The sequence below is a fragment of the Protopterus annectens genome, chromosome 9.part0 (genome assembly GCF_019279795.1).
Source record: "Protopterus annectens isolate FY-2018-M chromosome 9.part0, PAN1.0, whole genome shotgun sequence".
In the NCBI taxonomy this organism is placed as follows: Eukaryota; Metazoa; Chordata; order Ceratodontiformes; family Protopteridae; genus Protopterus; species Protopterus annectens.
In genome coordinates this window covers 1,304,112,299-1,304,135,320 of record NC_056743.1, presented here as the reverse complement: position 1 = coordinate 1,304,135,320, position 23,022 = coordinate 1,304,112,299, and the positions used below count along the sequence as shown (strand labels likewise).

The 23,022-nt window shown below is 38.2% G+C and overlaps 1 protein-coding gene across 2 annotated transcripts in view; it reads right to left on the bottom strand.

Annotated features, from left to right (window-relative positions):
• LOC122812027 (cytosolic purine 5'-nucleotidase-like) overlaps window positions 1–23,022 on the bottom strand; it is a 563,563-nt gene that overhangs the window by 470,003 nt on the left and 70,538 nt on the right. For both annotated transcript variants that reach the window (XM_044084264.1, XM_044084265.1), the window contains exon 4: window positions 17,995–18,090. In XM_044084264.1, the coding sequence (XP_043940199.1) occupies window positions 17,995–18,090 (96 nt within the window). The remainder of the gene's footprint in view (window positions 1–17,994; window positions 18,091–23,022) is intronic.

The following is a 23,022-nucleotide window of genomic DNA, read 5'->3' as shown; positions in this document are numbered from 1 at the left end:
AGAGAAGATAAGAAAAAGTTAAGTCAAGGAATCCTCAGAACCTAGTTCATGCAAACATTAACACATGCCATCTCAGAATAAGGTGATTCAGTAAAGCTGAGCAAAAGCTGAAATTTACCAGGTTGTGATCAGACCGACTGATGGTATCATTCACATGTATTCATTTCCAAAGGTGGTGTGGCCTCCAAGCTTTTACTTAGATAGCAGATGTAAATGTTCCTAAGATCCATTTAAAGATCTAACTGATTTGGAAATCTTTGCCACTGTCTCAGTGACTGAAATTCCCCAGAACCAGCTGTCTCTGAGCCAGTTTTGTAAAGCAGTGTCATTGTTTTTGGTGGGTAGCTTATTAGGATACTGCTATATCTCAAGTTCTCCACACATCTGTACTCACAAAATTCTTTTTTTGCTGTCACCATCTTTAGTCACAGCTCACATAATTACTTCACAGTTCCATCTGGTCTGGATGAAAGCTGTATAAAAATGGATAGCCATATTGAAATGTAGACTTTAAGGAAAGACTGTAGTTGTAATTTAGTTTTGTCCAGTAAAACAATTGTTCAAATATTATTAGTTGTGGTGCAGTCTTATTTACTGAACTGGCAATGTAAAACTGAGCTTTTCATTGACTTACTGCTGCAGAGGACTTGGAACTTAATTTTTAGTAGGACATATAGAGATGAGACAATAGTGGGTGTACCATCTCAGCACGTGCTTTCTGTACCAAGATCCACAGCCTATTCTTGCACTCTTGGATTGTCCTGTGTTGACAGGAACTTGTGCATCCCGTTTTTAGATGTTTGGCATAGGCAGACTGGTAATAAATTTGTATGTAATAGCAGGGATATGAGTCATTTGACTAAATCAATATTTAGCAAACCACAATCAGATAAGCTCAGTTCAATAAAAAATAAAATGATCAAAATGGTTCTTGAGGGTGGCAAGGCCTCCCCTCCCTCCCTTGCAAAGATTTTAACTCCTTAATTAATAAAACTAATTCAATATCTCAAAACGTTTGTATAAATTACAGAAAGTATCAAGTGTGCCATTTATTTGAACTTGGCTTGCCTGAGTGTGTTTTTGTTTCTAAAAATTACTTGACCGGACAACCAGATACCTGGCAGTAGACAGACAGGAGGTATGACAAAAGGTCGAAGTTGCTTCACAGGGAAGGAGCAACATTATCTACATCTGCCATTGATTTTGGGAGCTATATTCATATTGTTGAAATACAGTTTAGATGTTAGAAAAAGCATTTAATGTAGTGGCATCCAAAACATTAATACAGAAGATGGACTGTCTTGGAGTAAAAAAAAATGACTGTATAACAGAACACAGAAAGTGAAGGCAAAAGAAAATTAAGTAGTAGGGAGTATTAAAGAATCTGAGCATCAGTGTGCAACTTTTAAAAAGATTAATAGGAAAAACATATCACTTTACCATGTTCCACGTCAGAGTGAATACACAATGAAGTGGAGATAGGATGACCTTGGATTTACTTCATAAAATTAGAGAAATGTTGTGCAACAACATTATATTTGGTGCACAGTAATGTTCCTCATAAAGAAAATCTTGAGAAAGAATGCACATTGGGTGACAAAAACACTTCCAACAACAGAAGCAGAAAGAGACTTTGAGTGATGTGAACCTTGGATCTAGATGATTGTCACTGTTAAAGTGACACTCAGATTCCATGTGCAAAAATGGGAAAAGGGGTTGTGGATGGATGGACTAGCAGAAGGAGTTGAGTTATTATTCCAATTAGCTAGTGGTTGTCGCCTTAAATAATGTATAAAGTTCCTGATGTACTGTCTGTTGTGGGACATAGGCAGTGCTAAGATACTGCAGACAAAGTGAATGGAAATGAGGAAAGGTTTGTGCTAGAAAACACATGATGAGAGATAAAGTTATTGACAAGATACAATGACTTGTGTTTTAAGGTCTAATAACAGCATGGCCCTGGGGAATAATAAGACATGAAGCACTTGTGCAGCCAATGAATTCTACTGGCTATAGATTTTTGTGACTCCTGTGATTATGATGAAATGACAATACTTTTTTCACAACAGTTGTGAATGTTTTTTGTGAAGCCATGGAGTGCTGTCTGTATTGATGTATTTGTGGATCAAGCAATCCCTAATAAAATCAAGACCCTTTCCACCAAAAGCAGGCGCCCGGTCTGGTGGACTCCAGCCATAAACAAACTCTACAACAAGAGGAGAAAGCTACTACATGACAGAGCAAAATCCCTAAATGGGAAGGCATCTCTGATCAATACTAGCAAAAAACTACGATCACTCATAAAATCATCCAAGGCCAACTTTGAGAGAAAAATCGCTAATGACACAAAAGACAATCATAAAGCCTTCTTTAGCTATGTTAGAAACCTGGGTGGAAACTCCCAGATATGCTCAGAATTAGTCCAAAATGATAAAAAAATCACTGAACCCACAGACATTGCCAACATACTGGCAGACAGGTTCAGTGCAAATTTCTCCCCTCCCTCCCCCAAAATGAGAAATATCTATCCCACCAGAGTCTAGCCTCCCAAACATCTCAGATGCCCAGGTGAGAGCTGCTCTCTCTAAAGCAAAAAACACAGCATCAATGGGACCGGACGGTGTCCCCGGCTGTGTGCTACACGAACTCAATGAGGAACTAAACCCACACATAAGGCTGCTGTTTAATCTTAGCCTTACTACAGGATACGCCCAAAGAATGGCGACGGCAACTGTGGTCCCACTCCACAAAGGCGGTGCTTCTACGGACCCTGAAATTACCGCCCCATAAGCTTGACGAGCCTTGTCTGCAAAGCTATGGAGAGGATCATAATGGAACTCATAAATAAAGACATTGGGGACCTACAGACACTGGATCCTACCCAATTTGGCTTTGTCAAGGGCAGATCCTGCCTCTTGAACTTGGTCGACTTTTTCAAACAGTCACTAAGGCCATTGATGAGGGTAAGGCAGTTCACACAGCCTACCTTGACCTAGCAAAAGCGTTCGACACAATACCCCACTCAGGCATCATAGAAAAGCTCACCAGCTTAGATGTAAACCCATATGTCACAAGATGGGTTGCAAACTGGCTCAAGGACAGAACGCACAGGGTTAGAGTTGCTGGTGCCATGTCAGACTCTAAGCCGGTCACGAGCGGTGTCCCACAGGGCTCAGTCCTGGGCCCCCTCTTGTTCAGCATTTATTTTTCTGAAGTGCAGGCAAACATAGGGGGATTGTGGCAGACAAAATTTGCAGATGACTGCAAACTGGGCACCATAATTGACACTCCATCAGATACAGACATCCTCCAGAAAGGTCTCATAGAAATGGATAACTGGTGCCAGAGCCATGGCCTTAAGCTAAATGCCACAAAATGTATAGTCATACCCTTTGGGAAAAACAAGGTAACCCCTAATTACCACATAGGTGGTAATCCATTAAACACAGAAGAAGTTATCAGGGACCTGGGGACCCAAGTTGACAGTAACCTCTCTTTTGACACTCACATTGCCAAAGTGGTTAGGAAGACCTTCTACATTGCCCACCTGATCATGAAGGGATTCACATCCAGATCAGGAGAGGTCATTGTACCCCTGTACTCTTCACTTATCAGACCAATGATTGAGTACAACGCCCCATTCGGAATGTACCTTACCCGACACCTGCAGCAGTTGGAAAGACCCCAAAAGTTCCTCACCAAAAGGATAAAGGGGCTCAAACATACGATGCCTGACTGAAGAAACTCCAGCTCTATTCAGTCGCATACCGTCTGCTCAGAGGTGATCTGTGCCTGACATACAAGGCCATGTCCAACCCGGAATTAATGGACATAATCCAAATCCACCAGAGCCACGAGAGCAAGAGACTTAAACCTCAACACGGATATAAATAGGACGTGCTGGAGGGACAGATTCATCACCCAGAGACTCCCTACACTATGGAACAGAATCCCAGTCCATGTGAGGCAGAGCCCCTCACTGACTCTGTTCAAGAGAAATCTTGACGAGTGGATGGGAGATCGTAGGTTTACCCCAGGAATCATCTCTGTATCACTGCTGGACAGAGGCACAGCAAACTAATGGGTATAGTATTCTCATCCTAAGGGGTGGTGAAAGCCACACACACTCTGGCTAGGCTTATAAATGCCCTAGGGCAGATAGCCTAGTATGAACCTATGAACCTATGCGTGAGCATGCAGAAAACGTTAACAACAGCACTGCAGAAATACTGATTAAGATTTATTTGTTCATGACAGCATTTTTCTCAGTTTGTATCCAGGTTTTAACTGAATAAATTTAAAGTAAGTATAGAGAATCCAACACTAACCCTGGGAAGTTAGTCTATGTTACAATATCCTTCATTCCGTATTTACAGCAACTAGAATTAATGGAAAGGAACAGAAGGAGTGCATTTTAGAACCCAATTTGCATGTTACCGGAAACTTCCTTGTTTTCAGCCAAGATGCAACCCTAGATTTCTCAGAATTAGACTGAAAAAGCATAAAGGGGAGCAGATGTCAGTTAGATGACTGATTGATATGGGGTTTGACCAGTTGTGAGGACTAAAAGAAGTTCCATTTGTGGTTTTATACAGCTATAAGGACTTACACTTATTGCCCGAATGTAGTTTAGCACTTTTGGTCAATTTTTTAAATATCTTTCAGGAAAAAAGAATTACATAAGAAGGTGTGGTGTTGGGGTAGAATAATTTAAAATAAAAAGGTAAGTGACTGGGGTATAATGTCAAGAACTATTTTTTCACAAAGGGTTGAACAAGCATGAAAGAACTTGCCACAGAGAGTGGTAAAACAAAACGTGCAGTAGAACTCGAGACAACAAATGACTTGTCCAAGACTGTCTTGAAGATGAAAATGAGGAAGCAGAACTGTCAGTTTATTCTCAGGTAGGGTTACTGGAAAGATTAGATAGGATTAAGTAGTTTTTATCTATCATCCTACTCTACCATGCTGTAAAAGTAGATAAGAGAAATACAGAAGCAAAAAAACAAGTTAAAAGTTTTGCCACACTGTCATAAATAGTCTTTTACTGGCTTTAATGAAGATATTCTCAGCAGTATCTCATTTAGGCCTTTGTACTGATGGACAGAGCAGCCAATAAAGATTAAAATTTAATGCTGCAGATAATTACTTTGTGGATAAAATGCTTTGCCCGCTGACTTTAAAGCTTTTTGAGGTGACAGAGTGAGACAGGAATGCAATGATAGTCTTTTTCAGGAATCCTTAGATCAGACTTACATTGCCAAGAAAAGATTTTCCATCTAAACTTTATCCTATTAATAAAACTAACCCCCATGTGCTGGGCTGCATTTTTTCTGTTCCTATCTTAGTATCTTCTGAGCTTTCTCAGAAGTGCATGAAGCACCAGTTTGTGTATGTGTGGGTCTGTAAAGGTCAGTATTAACTGTCACCTCCGACAATGCTTAGGAGATAAGTGCACCTGTCACAACTGTCATTATCAGCCTAGATAACAATGGCATTACCACAGTAGGGGGTTATGGGTAAGCTGTCATTACAGACATAATTCACCTGAGCTTCCAAAAACAGGTGAATCTAAAACCTGGATCTCTCCATCTCCAAGTACTATGTTTTTGTTTGTTGTGTTCCCTAGTCCCTTGCTGATGACTCTTAAGTAAGTCAAAGTAAGCTGGTTATGAAACATAATTTGCTTTTCAGCGAAGCAATAAAAAAGTAATAGCTGTCTGTTTACAGATTTCAGTCTGTGTAATTCAGACTCTCTATTAAAGGCATCTTTTATGCATTATTTTTACTCTTTCAAGGATACACAATAAATGGCATCCATAAACAGTATCGGACAGCAACATCAAAGACAAGTGGGTTGTTGGAACAACTAGAAGCCACAGTGCACAAAAGGCACATAAACACTGAAGCTGTAAGGTTTCTTATTGACAGCTGGTGCTTAAAAGTGTAATAATACCTCTACGGTTTGGAAAGTATACAGGAGTTTGGCATGCTGGTGTGATGGTAGTATTAACAGTATAGCATAGTTACACAGTGAGCTCAGAAAGTGCTACATCCTCCACATCTTGCTTTGGCTCCTACAATTACTACCCGCCTAGTATAAGACTATGAACAAATAGGTCATTCAACAGGACCAAAGCCTCCAAGTCACAGCTGAAAATAAGTAATTGTACATAGAAGTTGTTAGTCTACACTGATAAAGACACCATCAATGTAACTTTATTTCATCAAGTGTTCTTGGCTATACTGTATAGCATGCAGCAGGAACACAAACTGTGACAGCAGAAAATGGTAACCAGTCTGCCATGTTTCCTGGGCTTGCTTATAAACAATTATATGAATCATGCACTTTCACTATAATCTCCTCTGTCCATTCTGCCTCCTCGCTGTGTCAACCTCAGCAAGCAGAGTATTTCCATTCTTTCCTACCCATGTGTGAAATGCTTGAAATCCTTGTTTTCTTACTCAGTGATTTTACTGGTTAATTGTACCACAGTCTTACCGCCCTTTCTATAAATAATGTTTCTTACCTTCATTTTTTAACTTCCCTCATTAGTTGTGACTTGTCTTCACAGTAGCAGTCTATGTCAATAATTCCCACACACATTTTACAAAGCTCTGTCTTTTCTTTAAGACACGTGTAAATCTTTGACCTTTCTTATTTTTTTCTTTCAGGTCTTCAGCACAGGTATGTTCTGTGCACTGAAACTCCCCTCACAGGGCCTGTCAAGGTCAGTTATGAATTTCTATTACTCTGGACTTCAGTGTTTTCAATTTGTTGATATGCAATAAGGCGAGGAATCCAAAATCTAGACTACTTTGGAAGAATTTTATTACAAATTTGCACATCGAACATGGCCATTATTATACAAAGCTGATGTGGTGATAAAATATATTGGTTGTTAGGAATATTATAAGATGATTTCTAAACACCTGCTACCTCTGAATCTTCAAATGGGGATGGTGTTAAGCACTGTGAAATGTATTACACTCCCTATCGGGATTTATAATCTGTCCTTCCCATACTTCAGCAATGGACACTAAGGATAAACCTTGAAACTATTGTTACAGTTCATGTTAGGGTGAGTCATTTCAAGCACTGGCCATTGTAGTAACAGATTTAGACTTATTACGTCTAAAAGTATATCTCATATAGAAAGCATAAGGTCATCCTGCATTGTTCCCTACCAGACTACTTACAGCTTGTATCAATGGCTCAAGTTTTGGAGGCCCTGCCTCAAAGAGGGGAATTAGAAATTGACAGGCAGTCCACAAAAGGCTCAACAAAATATTGAACAGTACAGATAAAAAGACATGCTGACCTGAGATTTATGAACTGGGCACATGCTTGCTGTTGCCCCTAAAAGATAAAAGTAACGGTGGGGTAGTTGTGTTGATATCCTCAGATATATAAAAGGTTTGGCAAAAGAAGCTAGCTACAAGCTGCTTCTGTGGAAGGTGCGGATCTTTACAGCTTAAGAACCGTACGATATTTGAAAGACAGCTGCGCCTTCTTTTGCAGTAATTACAGTAGAGAAAACTTTGTTTGAGGTGCGATTTTCTGATACATAGTAAGTACTAAAGGCTTTGAAAGTTGAACAGACTATAGTTAATCTATCTCATACAGTCTTCTCTAAGCCCACAGACCTAGACTCTGATGGCAGATAAGGACCAAAATTAATCTGTACATGGCATGTTTTTGCCTAGGAGGAAATCTGCAGGTGTCACTTAACCAGTAAGTTATTTTTCCTGTAGCCACAAGTGAAAATGTACATCTGCTGAGTATGTTTCTACAAAAATGCCTCTTCACATTTCCCATATCACTCACTATTTTCTGTCCACAGTTTGTACCATGTTGTCCTTTTGTACTGCCTTTCCCAAAACATGATGTCATCTTTTACTCTGTTTATTCTTTCTGAGTATCCACTCAAGGTGTCAGCAAGTGAAACTCTTTCAACCTTTCTTTACACTGCCTTAGGTACATTTTTCTACCACTAAACTGCTTTTAACCTGCATATTTATTTATTTATTTATTTTAATTTACCAACGAGTCTGATCCAGACTAGCCAGTTTTAAACCACAGCACAAGCCAAATTATACTAATATAAATAATCACTGCATATAAATAACCTCCTTCTCCTGAGTAGTTCAGCTAGTCAGTGGATAAACAATGCACATATAGTAATACGAAATTAAATGACCATCTGTTATATAGAGGTTAAATAAAGCTGAGTATATGATGGGAATGAGAAACTTATGCTGGTAAACCCATCCTGATGTGTGGGAGATAGTGGTCCTGGTCAGCTGACTGCTTCTGTATAAGTGGAAATTTGCATATTCACAATGGGTATATTACCAGGACATATGGACTTGGAGATCTCAAGTCAATGATGGTAGCTCTCATAGTGTGTGATATTTTGTGTGTGTGTGTGTGTGTGTGTGTGTGTGTGTGTGTGTGTGTGTGTGTGTGTGTGTGTGTGTGTGTGTGTGTGCACAAGCATGTGCATGCGTGTGTGTGTGTGTGTGTGTGTGTGTGTGTGTGTGTGTGTGTGTGTGTGTGTGTGTGTGTGTGTGTGCGCGCGCGCACGCATGCACGCATGTGTGTAGATGCTTGCATACACTAAATGATGAGCATAGTATACTCATGTTGTGATGTGGGGTGCTTGTGTCAGCCACTAGGAGCGGGATTAGGGCCATTCAAGAGAAAACTCCAAAGGCTTTATGCATTGCATCTTGCATGATTAGCTCTCACCCACAAGGTAAAAGAGGACAGTTTCAAAGCAGAATGTGATGGTCAGCAAGCACAAGGGAGAAATAAACAGACTAGAAAACAGTGCAGACTGTATGAGGCTCATAAACAGGATTCTATACTATACCGCAACTGACAGCATGAAAGTGACTAGAGAGATTCTAAAACTACAGAAATTATTATTGAGACAGGATACCGTAACCCCTCATAATTATGGTAGATCATGGTTCAGAATGTGGACAGCGTGGCTAAGGTTCAAACTTCCGTCATACCAGGTGTGTGCTTCAGCTATGTCTTGTTACATGAGACGTCCGTAAAGGTTCAACTACACAAAAAACAATTGGTCTAAATTTCAATTCAGTAAGAGAGTTTTCAGAAGCTTTTCTTTATTGGAGAAAAGCCCCCTTGCACCTCTAAATTCATGGTTGCATAACAATACAGGACAGAAAAAAAGATATTAAAACAGAGAAATCACTGCCAGAACAAAATCACTTTCTCTGCTTTTTTCTTTTTACTAAAAATTGACCTATATGAAAAATCAGAATGCATTATATTTGACATGACATCACAATGAGCCTTTGGGTCTTTAAACAATGCATATATTCTTTGCTTAGGTATCTGCATGTTCTGTTTTTTTGGATAATGACTATATTTAGATTGTGTATCCCCAGTAGATATGTAATGACATACAAGATAATATTAGATCTAGTTTCATTAAGCGCAGTCTGGACTTGTGAATGCTAAGTAGTGAAACCATGCATGGACTCCCAAGGACACAATGTAGGGGAAAATATTTTGGACATGTTCTTGTGTTTCATTACATATTCTGTTTGTATAATAATCTCTCTGGAATTACAAAAACTGTATGTGTGGAAGAAAGTAAATACAAAATAATGTGACATTTTGATCTGGTTACTAACAAACCATATCTGGAAGGTACAATAAACAGAATGCTATTCATTTTATAGTTCTGTGCTGAGTAACTTTAGCATGTCTAATGCAATATAATCTGTTTCTATTTTGAAGTTATTCATATGTGTTTATTTACAACTGGAGCAGTTTCACTCATCTGTAACACTTCTAGCTGGCATTTACATACTGAGCTCCACTTATTTGGAGGTAATGATATACTGAACAACTTCCATGCTTAATTAAATCTGCTGGTCTGCTATTAGTTAGCAAGAAATGTTAAAAAAACTGGCATGTTTTTTTTTCCTGATTTTTTTTTTTTTTTTTTTTTGCCCATTAGCAATAATGTTAAAAATAAGCATTTAGTGATGAGCAACTAATTTAATGTGTAAATAAGTGCTTGACAGGAGTTTGAGACGGTTGGATTTACTTCCAAATGGCCAGGTTTGATTCTGTGGGTAAAGTCCGAGGGTTAAAATGCTGAATCCAGAAGGCGATAATTCATCACAATAACGTCCGTCCCAGACAGGCATTATCGCTATTATACAATATGAAATGTTTCTGTTAAGTTTAACGATTACCAGTTAATGGCAGATGTAGAATTGTTAAATGGGTGTTTTTAAACATCATTAAATTATTTTAACTAAGCATTGCTTACTTTTTCAGTCAGTGTGGACATGAAGCCTTAATTTTAAGGTTTGTCCTGTGCTGTGTTAGTGTGATGGATAGTCCTGTGAGACTTACAAGAGAGTAACAGCCCTGCTGGAAAATTCATTTAGGCATTCTGCTTCTCTGTTAAGGCGGGTTTACATCCCTGAATTGTATAATGTTCAGTATCTAAGGGTTGCACACTTTATCACCACAAAATCCTTCACGTTTTACTAGCACTGGTCTGTGGGCATATATATGGTTTACTATCATGTTGTCGGACAACATTCCATCTAAGTGAGATAGTCGAAAGGCAAATTTCCCAGTTCACAGAAGACCGAACTGAAAATGGTCGACACCACAACAATGAATGCTAGTGTGTATTCGCTGTTGTGAAGTTGATGTTCTATGTTGGGATTGCAGTACAGTGGGGATCGGGAAATGTACCCATTTCCTCACTGTAGTGAGATCTCGGAGTTTGTTTGTATAATTAGCAGGAGATCTGGGGGTGCAGCCCCCCCCTGCAAAATTTTAGTTGGACTTGACTGGGAGGGAAGGTATGCTGGGTTTTGGTGTTATGCCTGTTCGGTGCTGTGATTTTCAATATTTTTGTTTGACATCGTGACCACTCGATGGAGGTGGTTTTGTGATTATGATAGTAAACCTCTATATATATATATATATATATATATATATATATATATATATATATATATATATAGATACACACACACACACACACACACACACACACACACACACACACACACACACACACACACACACACACACACACACATGCACACTTATGGGTGCAGTTAAAAATGTTCATGGTTCAAAATGTCAACAGTGTGAAGTGCAGTATCAAAATACTGACAGCTCAGAATACAGACAGTAAAAAAATGTAACTAAAAAAAAACAATAGTTTAAAACTTAACACTTACTTCTCAAAACTCAGAAACAAGAAACAAAAGATGTTTCAGAAAGAAGGACCGCCAAGGCACAGTGTATTTTTTAAGCGCTTTTATTCTATTTGTAAGTCACACGCCCACAAAATCTAATAGAAATCTGACCAAATAACATATCAAAAAACTTTTTCCAATCCCCCTTTTTTCTTAATTATTTTCTCTTACATATATAAATAATAAAAATACTTTTTAAAGATAAATGTCTAAATTCATCGCAACCTTAAAATATAGATATCACAATCTTTGGGCTTGCAAAAAACGGTTTAACACATTCATTCAAACCTGGCTGTTTATCGGCTCTTAACTTAAGTTGCCCTTCAGCTTCTTTGCAATCCAATAAAATCTTCTAATCCCCACTAAACTCATCAAAATGTATAGAATCAAGTATATGATAATTACATTTTTAAAATCTTTACAATTTAGAATATTTTGCTAATGAGTTACTTGTATCTTTCTTTTTAATAGCTGTAACGTGTTTGCATAATCTCTTTGATAACTTTTTGAAAGTTTTTCCTACATAAAAACGTTTATATGTTGCTGTGCAAACGACTCCTTTGTGAACTGCAATCGAACCTGTTTTTTGCCCAAAATAACTTTACACCTTCAACCAAAACGTTAGATGCATTACTTATAAAGCTGCAATATTTACATTTATTGCATTATATGTGCCCCTGTCAACTTTCTATCCTTTTTACTTTTCTTTACTTTTTCTAATATTGAAATGTTGACAGTTTAGTACGTAGAGATAGGTAAGCGGGTTGGTATAAGGATGGGAGTGTGTTTGTGTGAGTATTGGAAAGTTAGGGTTCGAGTAAGGGTTAAGCAATGGGATAGCTTTGTGTTGTGTGCACTTTTTGGTATGTTTGTCTCTGCTTGAGCCTGTTTTATGTAGTGGTATTGTTACAGAAAAGGTTTTTCTAAGGTAAGGTGCAGGGTTATTCTTAGCAGGCATTAATAAAGTGAGCGGGGGAGTGAATAATTTATAATTTATATGTTTGTATGACCCCGCCATTTTTATCGCGCTACCATTTAAAAAAAACAGCATCATCCTGTTTACATTTACAACTACAAGCTCTAGTGACTGAAACTTGCAAGGAGCATGACATTACCCTCCCATTTATTCCCCAAGTTTGCATTTTCTAAGACATTATCTACATTTCATCATTTCTCAGAGGTCAGCACTGTGAGGATTCATCCAAGTTTCAGACCAAAACATCAAGGTGCATATTCTTGGTCAGAGAAGATCCCCCAAACTACAAACAATGCTCCAACATGGATCTTACCAACTAACTGTAGAGTAGAACAGTAAGTTCTTGTTTTATTTTACTGATAATATTTCTGGCTGTTTCCATGATTTTCTTTTTTTTTCACATATATATCTTAAATATAAATCACTAGTGTTTTGGGTAGTGTCATCATTGCACAGTAATCAGGGCTTTAATAATTGATGGTGCATTTGTAAGTTTGGGTGAATGTAGACAGCTAGCATATATCTGACTCTGCTAGACAGGAAACCGCTAGGATAAATACTCCACCAAGGTACAATAAAGTCATAAAAATCCACAAAGAAATGGTGAAGTAACCAAGGCACAGAATGTCCTAGTTTAAACACAGTCCAAGAATAAATAAAACATAGGTAAAATCCAAGGTAAATTTATTCACTCAGGTAAGCGCTTTCATGATACTGATACACATATCACTTCTTCAGACCTTCAAACAAACACTTCCTACTCAACTATATTTAAACAGTATTCAAACCAATCAAATCAAACCAATTAATGCTTGAAGTAATTAGCACCTAAAGTAAAACCAGTCATTGTGCAATATGTACAAAGTCATACTGGAAAAACATTTCAAGTAGAGATACGTAATAAACATTATAACATAAAATGCATTAGTTAAAAACAATTAAATATATATTTAATATGTTTCTCTGTCTTTCATTAAAATAATTTAATTTAATTTGAACAATCTCCTATTCTTCAAAACTGGTTTCAAGGGTATTCTATCATTAAGGCCCTTTCCTTTATTAGCTCTTAATCTGATAATCCACCTAGTTTCAGAGGTCTCTGTATGGTTCCTTATATCACCACCTCTCTCATTAGGAATAATTCTCTCAATAACTGAGAACATAAAATTATGGTCATTGCCTTCAGAGGACACATGTTTGGCTAACGCATTAGTGGCAACACCATTCCTAATATTTAATAAGTGTTCCCTGACTCGAAATATTAGCTGTCTGTCAGTCTTGCCCACATAAAATGCACAGCATTTCTGACAGACAGCCAAGTAGACCACATGGTTTGTGTTACAATTGGCTGCTACAGTAAAATCATATATTCGCTTAGTGTCTGGATGTGTAAATACATTCTCATGATTTATGTATATACATTGATTGCATCCACCACAAGGAACCATCTCCTGCCATATCTTGTCCCTTATTATGATGTGGATAGCATAACATCCTTTTCAAAGATTTCCTGTTCTTAAATATAAAACTTGGATTTTCCCCTACGACTTGTTTGATTTCTGGATTCTGTGTTAATATATTCCAGTTCTTTTTTACCACATTGGTTATTATATTCACATTGCTGGTAAAATAAGTAGAGAATCTAACAGTTTCATTTTTAAGTTGAACATAACCTGTTCTATCATTATTGGGCACTGAAAAATATGGCTTGCCTATACTGTCTCTCCATGAAGTAGATGCATCCAGTATACCTGAGGTCATACTATCAGCATAACCCCTTTCATTAAATCTGCGTTTCAGACTAGTTAGTTCTTCCTTAAATTCATCATCCCTGGCTGTTAGCCTTGAAGTCCTAAGGGTTTGCCCTTTTACTACATACTTAAAGATATGTCCTGGTTTGGGTGTTGAACTTGACCAGATGAAAGCTCTAACAGTTGGAATTCAGGGTGTAGGAAGGCCCCACCCCCTTTGTCACAGTTATAAATTCTGTCATTTCCTATGCAGTTGTGATCAGTCTGCACAATTTCCATGCAAGTATAACAAAATCACTTTAGGGCAAAGAATAAAAGAACACTGTGCAAAACCAGAGAGGAAACATAAGAAATAAAGGTAAGAAAAGGGAAATAATTGTGGTTGTTATTTGCAACATATTTCCAAAGGCTGGCATACTGATGCCAGACAATAATGTACTGCTTGTCTATGATAGGTGAGTGACAGATGTAAGAAGTTTCAACCAGAGGCTATCTTATCTAAAAACACTGCTGAGAAACAAATAGGTTTACAACAGTTGCATACCATTCTGTAGTCAAAGAAGTCCTGTTTTCTGAATGAATGAATCTGGGCGGTGTGGGATACCTCCAATAGCTCTTACACTAACGCATATTGAATACACTTAATGTGGATGCATGAGTTTTGCAGTTGAAGTTTGTGTTATTTTCCCGCGTGCCACTTACTACTCTGTTAATATCTATGCTTTTTTAACATTTTTCCAATTGTTAGTTCTTTTTCATGCCATAACAGGTACTGAGCCCATTCATACGCCCAGGCATACTTACAGTCAATAAAATCAGTTGATAGTTGTCAAGAGTATTCTCCTCAGTACCTACAATGTACTAAGTATTGTATCTTTTGTAATATTTCATATGGGGTTACCTACACAGGTAATATATTTCAATATTCTCGTAAATTCTTTTTGCTATCTCAGTCATACCTCTCAACCTCTTAGACCAAGAATTCTGGACAAAGTTACAAAAATAGGGACACTTTTAAATGTTTTTAAATTTTGCTGTTATAAACTAAGAAGGTCTATAGACTAATAGGTTTAGCATGTACTTTCTGAAGAGTATGAATTCTGAAGCTCAAATGTTTGCTATTATTTTCTGACTTCAGTACTCAATGATTAGCCTGCTATTTGCCAAAAAACACAATTTTATTAGAAACAAGTCAAAAATATGAGGCAAAAACCTGGACATTTTGGGAAAATCTGGACAGCTGAGAGGTAGGATCCCAACTGCTTCCATGACTGCTACAATTATCTTGGCTCCTTGTCCCACATTGCTGTGATTATTTGCTTGAATGTCTTGATGTTTTATTATTTCACGACTTTCATTTTGCAGAATGCTGCAGTCACTAGGTATGCTGTTTCAATGAATTATGTCCCCTTTGTCCTTATTTCTTCAGCTAAAAACACTTGACTTTCAATTTTTTAACATTTAGCGCTGAATGTCCTTTTTATTTATTTATGAAACACTCCAGACGCATATCTTTGGAATATAGGAAGAAACCAGAGCATCCAGAGGAAATCCACACAAATGTAAGGAGGAATACAAACTCCATACAGAGAGGATCCCAGCTGAGAACTGAACCAGAGTACCTCTTGCTGTGAGGCGACAACACTAACTACTGCACCACTGCACCAAGCATTACTTTTTCATTTTCAAATATTCTGTCTGGCTGTTTCTAGCACTTTCTCAACAATTTATAGTTTTAGTCACACAATTTAAAGCATACTAGCATTTGCACATTGTTATATCTTTTGGCATACAAATGTTTGGCCATAAGCATAGTATATCAAGAAACAAGGTGTGCACATTTGACTCAGAATCTGCATATAGCCGATGGCACACTTTTCAATATATTTTATGAACCATTTTGAATCTAGTTCACCATCTTGTGTTACCATTATCAGCTTTTCACCTTTCAATTTGAGCTATATGCTTCTAACCCATCATGTATCAAATCTTGATCAACTTGTCATCATGCTAACAGTTTTCTGTATTTAGTACTGTAACTGTAGGCTTTCTGTTTGCTTCTTTTTTCTTTTATTTTACACTTTCTGTTTCTTCCTGTTTCTTGTATACTTCTGCCATAATGTCTGCCCCTGCTCTCCTCTGCAATGCTTCCTAATCCATGACTTGCTAGATCGGGTGTCATCTACATGATCAATAATTATTAAAATTATAAACATCCGTTTGAAGTTTGGTGGCTAGCCCTAGTGTATCAAGAAGACTTCAGGTAGTATCTTGTTCCCTCCTGGATTATGGCATGCCATGATGTGAGTGGGTAAGCTGTTTTAGATTTCAGTAAAAACTTATCCCTGGGAGAGATTACAGGACTATTTCACTGCGTCAGTGAAGAAGTCTCATATTCTAAGGAGGGTGGGACTGGAGCTGCAGAGATCACATATTCTATTCCACAGATCTGAACAAACTAGACTATTGATATCCTTAAGACAGAAGGAAGCAAGGATGTTTTCTGTTTGTATGTTTCACAATAGGGAAACCAGGCCTACCTCACAAGGCAGTATAGATTTGCAATCAAATACATGGAGAAAGGGAAAACAGATCTGTTAAAGTAACTAAAAATAAATAATAACAATATATAGTACTGGAGGGTGGGTAATGTGCTATCATTCAAGCAACATTTAACCCTTCAGGTTTGCCCTCCAAGACATGTTTTGCCAGGAAGATTAAATAGAACACTACTCACTTCCCATCATTTTATTTTGTATAATAACATAACAATAGCACTAATCTCCTTAAGCTCTGCCCTCAAAGTTCATTTTGTTTTGGCCAATATGATTAAAAAGATCATTAAACGCTTCCCAGCATTATATTTTACTGATAGTATGTCGTCTGGTTTCAGTTTAATATATGCTTTAATTGACATGAAAGCTTTATAAATTAAGTTAGTCATAAAGATGTGGTCTTAGAAATTAAAAGTACAAATCAGTTAAGTACTAATACTAATTATCTATCTGTCTGTCTGTCTATCTATCTAAATAGATAAATTGCAGAGACTAACGGCTAACAAAGCAAAGCTATTTTGCCTTTTGCTCCAAAAATGGAAAAAGAAAACTTTGTTGCCAATGCACTGTAATAGAAGGAAGGTTATACTTGCCAAAAATGCAGACAGGTTACAGTGAGTACAAATCCCAGTAGCAACAAGTGTACCCAGTACAACAAGCTTGCTCTTGCCCAGTAAGACACTGTAAGTAGTCGTGTATATTCAGGTTTGTTTCACACATTACCTGTCCTGCTTTAGGATAAAGCTCAAGTAAATAAAGAATCTCAAGTAGATGGCTTTCTAGGTAGGACATCAAGTTTCTTATAAGAAGAAGAAAAAAGTTGCCTTATTTTTGCAGTGAATATTAACTATATGTAACACCTTCTGTGCAGTCCATCTATAGCGTGTCAATGTTTTATGGTCCTGATCTGGTAGTAGTAAGCTTACTATACAACTAGCTATGAAAAAAATGCCTTTGACCATTTCTGTATATATATATATATATATATATATATATATATATATATATATATGTAAACATCTGCATATATATATATATATATATATATATATATATATGTGTGTGTGTGTATATATATATATATATATATATATATATATATATATATATATAGACACACACACACACACACACACACACACACACACACACACACACACACACACACACACACACACACACACACACACACACACACACACACACACACACACACACACACACACACACACACACACACACACACACACAGCCATACTTCACCTCTTGTCTTACTATTCAGTTTCCATTGCTTATTTACAGGAAAAAAACACCTGCAGTTCTAATTGGTGGCTATATACCATGTTGTTTACATTATAACATTGGCTTTAAAACTGATTATGACAAAATTTGCATTCTGGTGTCAGAAAGTCTACGTGTTGGTGTCAATGACTGTTACACTTACCCTTTCTGGAAACGGAATCCACGTGTACACACTAGGATATTGCCGTGTGGGTCTACCTTCAGAAGATTTCCGTAAAGGGTATCAAACACAAGTCCTCTGCAAAAAGAATGGAAGCAGTCTTGTAAACCACATTTGAATATTACATGTTGCATGGTATAGCTGAAATTCCCTTTGTAAACCACATTAAAAAAACATATGTGTAACATGGCACAATCAAGACTCACTCTTTCTTAATCCATGGGGAGAATATATAAGCACTGGCAAGGCTGCTTATACGGAGAAACTGAAGTCTATTTTTTGAAGTGTGAAACTGCTTGGCACTGGATTGTTTCTTTTGTAACATATGATAAACCATTAAATTGTAACCCATTTTCACTGCTACAGTTTTCAGCGCATTTGCTCTTGTGAAACTTACCATTATACCCTCAACTTCTGGAGATTTTACATCAGAATTCTTAACTTCCTAAACAATTTTAAATCCTCTTGTAACTGTTGTCGGATGCCTGCTCAACCTACTGTCATTAATAGTCCTTAATTCTACTTACTTTTGTGCATATTCCCTATTTCACGTTTATATTTAGAGTAATCAACTCAATGCAGTCCCATTCTGTGCCCTTGATAGACTCCAGCTAGTACAATGTGGTCCCATCCTGTCCCCTTGACATACTGCAGTTAGTGCTCCACTTTGCTCTGTACTGAACCCTCTGATATTCTTGATTTTATTAAGAAGCAAGTTTAGCTTTCTCCAAAAACCACAATCTGTTCTTTGCCATAATTTTCTAAACTGCACTACAGACAAATATCCTAAATACTTCACCCCCTCCCATTCCACCCCTCATTCATTCTTTTCATATTATTCTTAAATGACCAAAAGTCACACAGGTGTTTGAACTTACTTAACTGTTGATGCTGGAAAATGTCCGTGTTTCTTGGCATTGATGTTCACAAGGTGGCAACAGAGGGGACAACTGCTACAATAAAGTGACTATGACTGAATGTCATCATCAGTAACCTCAAATCTTAATACACCACTACCTACCCAGTAAATAAAACCTACAGATTCATAACCCTAGGCAAAGGATTTAACGCATCTGACCTGGCAGAGGAAAGCTATTTGGATCCCAGTATAGAAACAATGTTGCTGCTTATTTGCTGTACTTTGTTTTAAGCTGCAAAACTGTAACTACTGTCTTACTTCAGATCAGAGCCCTGCCAGCTTAGAGATCTTCAGTTTAGGACACCCAGCCTACAAGGACCACTAAGGCACCACATGATAATTGACAGGAATGATCCTATTAGCTCATCTCACTTCAGTTGTCTTCTGAAATGTTATGTGACTTTGCTCTGAAGACACAACTGCTACTTCAGTTTTATTTACTGGCTAAAGTTACTTTTTCATTGGTTAGTCTTCCTGTTTTCCTAGTTCACATTTCCTTTCTTTACCTTTTAAAGGTAAAGTTAAAAAAGAAAAAAAAAGTATACCTTGTTCTTTCTGTGTTATTTCTTTGAGTAAGTTGAGTATAATGCTTTTCTGCTTCTTAATTATCTGTGAAGTGAGAACTGAGCAGGGGACAGGAACATAGAAGGTGAGAGACTGGAAGAAAGGGGGAGGGAGAGAGATAGAGCCATTGTTCTAGATGTTGGCTAGCAGTGTGGATGAAAAACCTGTGGTCTTAGGGGGTGGACCAGGGGGTGGGGACATTAGAGGATAGATAAGGTTGACTAGGGGGTTTGGAAACACAAGAGGATGTTTTGGGATCTGAGCTGTTGGGTGTTGGTGGAAATGATAGAGAGCAGGAAGTCAAGAAGATGACTTAGGCTGAAGCAGTTGGAGAAGGAACAAGGCTATGACAGGACAGGTACAGAATGGGTGGGGGGCAGTCTGGAATCAAGCCAGGGGGAAGTGAAAGACAGTAAAAAATGGATAACTACAGGCAGGAACCAGACAAGGATAGTCAGGTAGAGGACATGTAAAGAATGATAAGCAGGAATTGAAGTAGTAAAGACAGGGGGAGGAGTAGAAAAGTGGTGCGCACTGTAGTGAAACAGCAAACAGGAAATCAACAGGAGGAAGTAAAGAAGAAGGACACAAAGGAGAGAAGGACCAGAATAACAAGGCAGGGAACAAGGGGGCAGAGAATCAGGAGCACATAACAGTGGGAAGGGCTTGTAAGAAGAGCACACAAAGGATCGGAAAGGGGTCAGGCACTGCACAGAAGTGAAGCAAGTATAAGGGACATTGGCAAAGGCTGGGGATGGTTAAGCTGGAATGAGAAAGTGATATGAGGAAGAAAGTAAAAGAGGAGAGATGAGCTAGTATGTGGGAACAGAGAAGAAAGTTTTGGTAGAGAATTAAAAGCCTTCGGAAGAGACAAAGAAGATACCAGCTTACAGTGAAACCAGTCTCTTGGAACAGGTGACCACTTTGGGGGTGAGATAGACATGGATGCTGTGGTACACATTGACACCAGTGAGCTCTCACAGGGAAGTACTAAGGTGGCAGCATGTATGTTCAGGGATAAGGCAGAGATATTCCAGGAGAGTGCCTTGCAGTTAGCATTCCCAGAAGTGTTCTGTGCGTCATCAGCTGAGACACAGATCATGACTGGGATTGGGGTGTATAATGACTGGATGTAGTAATGAACAAGGGGCAAGAGCTTGGGAGTGGTAAGGGATGAGGAGGTCTGGCAGAAGGATCAGATTTTCATCACAAACAGGTATCCCATCTTAGTCAGCTGCCACCATGTTTCATTCTCTACCCTTCTTCATTTTCAGTTCATCCATTTACTGGACATACCGCATTCACGTATAATAACACCGAGTTCTTTTATATTTTCTATATACATACCAGGCTGTTTGAATTTCCCTCATAACCCATCCTCTCCCTTATCATTTTAGTAGTTTTCTCATGCATGCATGTTACATATCAGCCTAATCTCTGTTTCTCTGTCAAAACTGGACATGCTGCTCTAGTTGTGTCTTTACCAGTGTCCTCTACAGTGGGAGGATGCACTGCCCCTCTTTTAAGTCCAAAAGTCCATCCCCTTTAGCTATGCACACCATCATCTTGCTAACCTTTATTTCTGCCCTTTGTACTGTGCTGCATAAGTCAGTATATGGTCGATTCAGACCACAACTTGATGCCATTCCTCTTTTGCCATCCTCAGGTTCCACCTTCTAGCATGTACATTTTTCTTGGATTATTGTTGTTAAATGCATATAACCATACATTTTTTCAGTAAACCCCAGTTGCCAAATATTACCCCAGTCTGTAAGTGCAGTGAACCCCCTTCACTGATCTCAGTGCTGTAAGTGAGAAGATCAGTCTTGTTCTCTAACACTAGTATGATATGTGGCACATCTGTGCTAAAGAGTAGCAGCCCCAACACTGAACTCTGAGATACTCCATTGATTAACTGCTTGTTTTCAGAGACAGATCCCCCAAAGGGCTATCTTCTGCCTCTAGTCAGTCAGCCAGTTTCCTATCCATATCACAATTTTGCACCCCATCTCTGTATTCTTTAACTTCCTCATCACATTCTTCTAACACACAATACAAATTACTGTGCTGAAGTCCAAATACTCTACAGTGCTGCCTTAGTGTACTTCAATGGTGGGCAAGTTAAGGAACTGGATCCAACTGGACTGGAACTCTTCAGATACATGAACATGTTGCCCAGCTGCACAATAAAAAAAAAACAAAAAAAAACTAGCATTTGGTCTCTTCCACACAACTTCTTACATTTTCTTTTCCATACCCTTATCTGGGATGGAAATAGTCTAACACATATCTGACAAATTTGTAGTTGCCCCAAAGGGGCTATGATCCTTCAATCTCTAGGTCCACTCTGGTTTCTCAGGAGGAGCAGTTCAGGATCAGAAGCAGCTCATGTGGTCTCATCTACCCGAGGTCTCTCAAGTTCTTCCACCACTACTTGTCCCATCTATCCATCTGCTCTTATCAATATTTGCATAGCCTTTCCCTGATGTAATCCTGCTATTACATTCCATGGTAATACTGAGGTGAAGAGCTAATCCAGTATTTTTATCCAATTTCTTGCCTTCTCGGCCTACCACCACCTACCTAGTAGTTGTGGTTTGCTATATGTGATCACACGGCCCAGCTGTGATGACATGGTAGTAAATTACATCAGTGAGAATGCGCTGTATTTACTTTATTTGCTAAATGTGAATTATCACTACAAAACCACTGCAATCATGTGATGCTAGTTTTGACAAGGTGGAGCTATGACATCACTACAAAACCCACTGCAATCATGTGATGCTAGTTTTGACAAGGTGGAGCTATGACATCACTACAAAACCACTGCAATCATGTGATGCTAGCTTTGACAAGGTGGAGCTATGACTAAGAGTTGCTGCTGTTTATCATCAAACCTTTCTAATATTATGACCACAAGATGTCAGCTACACTCACTATTTCCTAGCTGTCGGCATTTCAAAACTCTGCCATATTATTTGTGACTAGACCATACTTTAGCTGTGATTACACAAAGCTGGCTTATTTATCCTGTAGCTACAGTAAGGCAGCTGTTGCTATGCTGAGAATGCACCATGTTGTAATCATATGCAACCATACTCTGTAATCTGTGATTTCACTGTTAGCTGTTAATATACTGTACTTTGTTTACTGGGGCTATGTTGTGTTAGTTTTAACAATTTGTACTAGCTATGACTATGCTTTGTTAATTGTGAACATGCTGTGATAGCCATTGCCACACTGTTGAGTGGTGGTATAGACTGAAATTACTTGAGAGTCAGGTAGTATGGGGAGCTGCTAAAGGTCACGAGCAGAGGGTTGCAATGTTTAAGGACTTAAATGGGCAATACCTTCCTTCAAGGAAGTAATGAATTCTGTGGGATTATAGGGAGCACTGGTTGGAAAATGAAAGACAACATGGATCTACTGATGCAGTAGCATTTGAGTGAACATGCAGGAGCTGAACAGTGTTGTACAACTTTCAAAATAGCAGTGCAGATAAGAAAAGCTATTAGAGTAACCAGTTA